This window comes from Lottia gigantea (genome assembly GCF_000327385.1).
Source record: "Lottia gigantea unplaced genomic scaffold LOTGIsca_308, whole genome shotgun sequence".
Lineage (NCBI taxonomy): Eukaryota > Metazoa > Mollusca > Gastropoda > Lottiidae > Lottia > Lottia gigantea.
The window spans coordinates 44,991-50,818 of NW_008709021.1; the positions used below are offsets into that span (position 1 = coordinate 44,991).

The 5,828-nt window shown below is 34.3% G+C and overlaps 3 protein-coding genes across 3 annotated transcripts in view; 1 reads left to right on the forward strand and 2 right to left on the reverse strand.

The window, feature by feature from the left end:
• Positions 1 to 1,148: 1,148 nt before the first annotated feature.
• On the reverse strand, positions 1,149 to 3,417 carry LOTGIDRAFT_175570 (hypothetical protein; the record flags this gene model as incomplete). Its single annotated transcript, XM_009057640.1, has 4 exons — positions 1,149 to 1,344; positions 2,238 to 2,442; positions 2,852 to 2,896; positions 3,309 to 3,417. The coding sequence occupies 4 exons, from the start codon at positions 3,415 to 3,417 to the stop codon at positions 1,149 to 1,151; spliced, it is 555 nt and encodes a 184-aa protein (XP_009055888.1).
• A 646-nt stretch (positions 3,418 to 4,063) lies between these two features.
• LOTGIDRAFT_145354 (hypothetical protein) lies at positions 4,064 to 4,624 on the forward strand (the record flags this gene model as incomplete). Its single annotated transcript, XM_009057641.1, has 1 exon — positions 4,064 to 4,624. A coding segment is annotated over one exon (561 nt), but the record flags the coding sequence as incomplete, so codon positions are not given.
• Positions 4,625 to 5,185: 561 nt separating this feature from the next.
• The window catches only part of LOTGIDRAFT_175571 (hypothetical protein), a gene marked incomplete at both ends in the record, with an annotated part of 23,514 nt that continues 22,871 nt past the window's right edge, over positions 5,186 to 5,828 (reverse strand). Inside the window, one exon of the mRNA XM_009057642.1 lies at positions 5,186 to 5,226. Within this exon, the coding sequence (XP_009055890.1) occupies positions 5,186 to 5,226 (41 nt within the window). The remainder of the gene's footprint in view (positions 5,227 to 5,828) is intronic.

Consider the following 5,828-nt stretch of genomic DNA (forward strand, 5'->3'; position numbering starts at 1 on the left):
CGGTTTTATAGCCGTATATATTTAAAAATTTTGATGACTTGTATCTCGTAACCTTGACCTTTGTTGACCCTCTCCCTTTCAATGTTAAATGTCATTGACCTTGGCTATCTTCTGATACTTTCATTTGTGAGGTCTGTCTACTTCCGTTATAACAATCTTCCAAAGAATTCTTCTCAACTTTAGACTGCTCTTGCGCGTGATGTAATTATCGTAGAAGGTTGATTTTTTCAGAGTCTTTTGCAATTTGCTACATTTGCAAAGTCCCACCCTGTGCCACGTGTGGCTCTAGTTATATTTTTTGTATGCACCAACTAACAATTAGCTAAATATATTTATCTGTACTGTAATTGAAATTCTATTTTCCATTCGAACCACACACTATACACAATCTATATATGACAAAAGAGTCTAAAGATTGGTCATTAAGACATATTTCTTATTTAACATTTTAATCACTGCTGTATGTAGTGTGGATGTCTTGTAGTCCGAAACTCTATAGATTCTCGTCTGGTATCAGGTATCAACAAGAGTAAGATAAAACGATATATTTTATTCTTTCTATTCTTCGAAGGAGCAAATGAACGTCTTAATAAATGTAATTTGGAATCCATGTCATGTTTCATTTTTGCAAAATATGCCAGTTGAATTCGCCACTTTCAGATCGCCTTAACGAACATTTCAATCACGATAAATATCGTGAATTTCGTTTTCTGACCAAAAATGTTTGTATATAAAGCTTCAGTTGATATAAAAGCGTTACTCTGTATATTCACTCAACATGGCCGGTCGACCGCGTTCTGTCAATTTTTCAGCTTATGAAAAAGAGTTTCTGAGTGAATAAGCAAAATATCACCAAGTTGTTTACATATTACAACCCCAGCAAAGGTTCTGCAGCAAGAATGAAAAAGGATTTGGCATGGAAATCCATTTACGAAGATTTCAATATGGCCTTGCTGACGACAAATCGTGACATCGACTCTCTTAAAATATGCCTTAGCAACCTAACCACCAAAGCTAAGCAGAAAGACGCAGCTAGAAAACGAGAGGTTCGGACGCAGGGGGAGGACAAGAGCCTACAGAACTAGACAACATCTGTCAGAATATTAAAGATTCCTGCCCTCAGACGTTTGAACCTCTATAAACTTGTTCTAGATGATGACGACGAAAGCCATGTTAAGGGGTCCAGGCGATCCTTGATGTCTATTGTTGGGAATAACACGGTTGATTTCACCAAGTTCATCTAAATCGTCGAAATAATCGTCCATTTTGAAACATCGAACAGCCACAAAAGGAATTTCTACTGATTTACAAATAGAATTAAAAGTTAAAACTGATCTCGACCAACTTTAAGTTTAACATTAAATTAGCCAATTTTAAATACATTTAAGGTAATTCTATGTGGTGCATACAAAATATATAATTAACTTAAAAGTTAATGTTATTCGGACAGAATAGAATTAAATTATACTTAATGTGATTGGGTGCATACGGGCCAATTATTATCAGCTAGTTATTTACCGATTTAATCTAATTTTTATCTCATTTAGTTCTTAGGTGTGAGTAATTCTCCATGTTACCCTAGTCGTTTCTTTCTTTCCCTCAATAATCCATTAGATGGCCTGTCTTGCAGTAAAAAAATCATAAAGGTATTTATTAAATCGATTCATTCATATCACAAATTAGTCGTCATATATAATAGATGTGTTAAAGTGGCGGAACACAAAATTATCAAAAATATCGTAAATTATGCTCTCAGAAATGTCAAAGGTGGGTTCAGAGAAATTCATTTTGAGATTGTTCACCATTTCCAGACACTATGCCATTAGTATCCGGTTTTTTCGTTTGGCTTCTTCAGCGTCTAAAATATCAAGGTAAAATTTACAAAGATATGAAAGCTATGAAAAGAGGTGGTACGCCCAGTACAAGGGGATTGTCACTAGGGATTAGATGATACATGCTCTTTAGAAACACTTTAAAACTGTAAAAAGTTACTCCCATGACCATTTGGTCCAGTCGTATCTGGTCATCTAAAAACCTTGAACAACGTAATTTGGGAACTCAGCAATAAATCATATTCTTCAAAATAGTGCTAAAGAAGTTTTAAATGCTCGTCTTCTGATTGGCAGCATCGATAGATGAAAGTTGTTATCTGTTCCCGCTTTGAATAAAGGCTAACTATTATGCAGCTGTGGGCGAAAGTGTCTATCATAATTAGATGAAGATAAAACAGGAATTACCTGAGAACACAGTAGATCGCTATACCGACTATAGTAAGTAATATTACAGCTGCTAGAATTACACCCAATGTAATTACGTAGACATTTCCAACATCATTAGATTGATTTGTACATGTACTATCAGTTGGTGCAGGACCTTCTGGGGTTGAATTTACAACAGTTGTTGTAGGGATAGTGGGTGTAGTTGAGTCCATAACAGATTCATCTTAAAGAAGATTAAAAAGAAATGCTGCGTGATTCAACATCTAAAATATTATTATTGGTTGCTTTCTTTCTTTCAGTCATCACGAGTATTACTTGTCAAAGAAACACGGAGTTTAAAGATCTGTAGAAGAATGTTTGCAGTTGACCCCAATTTGTTCGATCCTATGTCTAAACGTGGAGATGGGGAGCCAATTACTTCTGTTATCTCAGTTAGGTGTCATATTATTTTACAGTAATTAAAGATTATTGTACAACTCGATACTGGTACAATGAGACTTACAGAGAAACCTTTTCTAAGACTTTCTCCCAGCCTTATTGTATCTTTATATCATATTAAACATCAATATATAACATAATAGAACAAGAAGACTAAAAATATAATTCTATGATTTAATATTAAAAAGTCTTACTTGTTGAATTTCTACATCCAGTACAATTCACAGACAGGTTGTTACCTGAAAATACATTTTAAATTCTCACAAACAAATAAATATCTGTAGGTCACTACCATAGGGGCTGGTTGGACCAAGCACACGTGCCCACATTCCGAAAGGGGGTCCCACTCGCAGACAAAAATACAAAATTGAAAAAAAAAACGTACCAAGGTAAGTACCTAAAAGAAAAATATAAAATGGTTCAGAGTTCAAGGCATTAATTTGACCAACAGTGGAGTCGCAGATTGAAGGACAGCACTTGTTGAGAAACATTCCGGGTGGAGGAAAAGGGGGAGGGGGGGGGGGGGGGGTTCCAAACCACTGAATACCACCAGATTGGTTGTTTTTGTTTCTCGCTTCCTGTCTGATACATCAGATTTTTTTTTGATTATTTAATAGAACTTGATGTTATTTCAATATTTTAAACTCTTACCAGTTTTATCATATACTTTATAAAATATAATATCTTCTTCGTTTTGTTCAAAGTCCCGTATCTCCAGTTTCAATTCTAGACCAACGTCGTCAAATTTTGTATTGGACATTGTAATGCCATTGATGGGAGAATTAAACAGATCAAAATTTTGTGTAAGAAATTTCACTTTCGATGTTGTGTTTGGATTTAGATTAAGAATATAAATTTCCAATTGAATCTGATTGGAACTAGTAATAGAACAGTCACAATCTATCTTCTGCCCTATAAACCTCTTTACAGGTAAATAAAATATAGGTCCGTCTAGATTTCAAAGTATTTCCTGTGATATATCATGGAGAGAAGATTCTGAAAAAAAAGTGCAAATTAAATAAAATATCAAATATCAAAATTGATTTTATGTTTTTTCTATTATTTAAAATTGTTTTTCTATTTTCAGGTGATGTTGAAAAGAACCCCGAACGATGTAAACATATCTTTTTTGTGGCATCTAAATGTAAAGAGTCTCTGAAAAAAGATAAACAAAACCACGACTGCTCTCGATTCCTTGTAATACCCTTCCTGTGAAAGAGTTTTATATACCAATGAGGAAAGACGGAGGTGGGGTGCTCTTTATCTTCGCACAAATTATCTATATATTCGTAGACAGAATTTGGAAACCGACAATACAGATGGCATATGGATCGAATTAAACATTACCAAATTACCTTTTAGGCACTTTCTACAAGAACGATAAAAACTCTTACCAGATTGATAAAACTCTTACCAGAATGATAAAAACTCTTACCAGAATGATAAAAACACTTACCAGAATGATAAAAACTCATACCAGAATGATAAAAACTCTTACCAGAATGATAAAAACACTTACCAGAATGATAAAAACTCTTACCAGAATAATAAAAACTCTTACCAGAATAATAAAAACTCTTACCAGAATGATAAAAACTCTTACCAGAATGATAAAAACTCTAACCAGAATGATAAAAACTCTACCCAGGATGATAAAAACTCTTACCAGAATGATAAAAACACTTACCAGAATGATAGAAACTGTTACCAGAATGATAAAAACTGTTACCAGAATGATAAAAACTCTAACCAGAATGATCAAAACTCTTACCAGAATGATAAAAACTCTTACCAGAATGATAAAAACTCTTATCAGAATGATAAAAACTCTTACCAGAATGATAAAAACTCTTACCAGAATGATAAAAACTCTTACCAGAATAATAGAAACTCTTACCAGGATGATAAAAACTCTTACCAGAATGATCAAAACTCTTACCAGAATGATAAAGCTCTTACCAGAATGATAAAATCTCTTACCAGAGTGATACAAACTCTATCAGAATGATAAGAACGGATAATTCACCTGTCTTTGTCGGCCCGTGTCTACTCTGCCTATCTTTATATAACAGACGTTTTTTTATACACATCAAAACGGCCTTCTTTGTTTAAAATGTCTGGTTTAAATTGCTGCTCGCATCTATTGTAGTTGAAGTCACCACAATCTGTATCTGCTGCGTCATTATCTGTCATTTTATATTCCAATGGTTCCATCTTGATAACCTCACCATTCTCACAGTTTATTCCTATGTCCCTGTCATCATCCACTTCTGACTCACAACCACATAGAAATTTTACCCGTGAACTATCATCATAATATATGTTTATTTTGGAATTTGATTCTGACACAATACAATATATACCATTAGGTATCATTTGTCTTGGTTAACCCCTCATGAGCCACGTTTTGGAATTTGACGGAAACGACCTGATATACTTAGATGATTTAGATTTCGGGATAGGGTGGGTATGATTCTCCCAAATGTACAGGACTGTGATGGAACAAATACTTCATTAAGAAAAAGTAATTATCGGACAGGAAATGCTGGTGATATTCCTCTGTTCTGCTCTGAAATTAGATAAAATATAACCCATTGGGCGACAGGTTAGGTTCTGGTTTTTTGGATGAATATGCAACATTTGTTTAAAGACGTGAGTGATTTTCCTTTGTAGACTTTCATAATGGGCATGGACTATCCTATTTGCTCGATTTCTAGTGGTATTAAATGAGACGACAATTGGTGCCATATCTGCATTATGAGGAATATTCAGTCCTATCGGTCTTGTTAAACTTAGCGTCTCAATCCAATGGACTTCTCGAGGTTCGAGGTTTACATGTTGGATGCTCTTGAATAGGATACCACGCTGAAAAGGTTTACAGATGAGAGAGCGAAACCTTTGCCCATAGTAGTCCCCGAAGTTATGCAGATATGTTTTACCATTCAATGTACATTCATTGCGACTTTTAGGAGATGTATAATTTCCTCCTCCGGTCTGTTTGGATCCGAGTTAGTATACTACGGTGGCTCACATACGACATATTTCACTTTTAATTTTGAATTAAAAACATTAATTTTCACCTAGGTGATAATTATTTTCCCCTAGGTGAAAATTAGGTGATAATTCCCGTAATTTTTAATTTAAAACTTTGATTTTCACCTAGGTGATAAT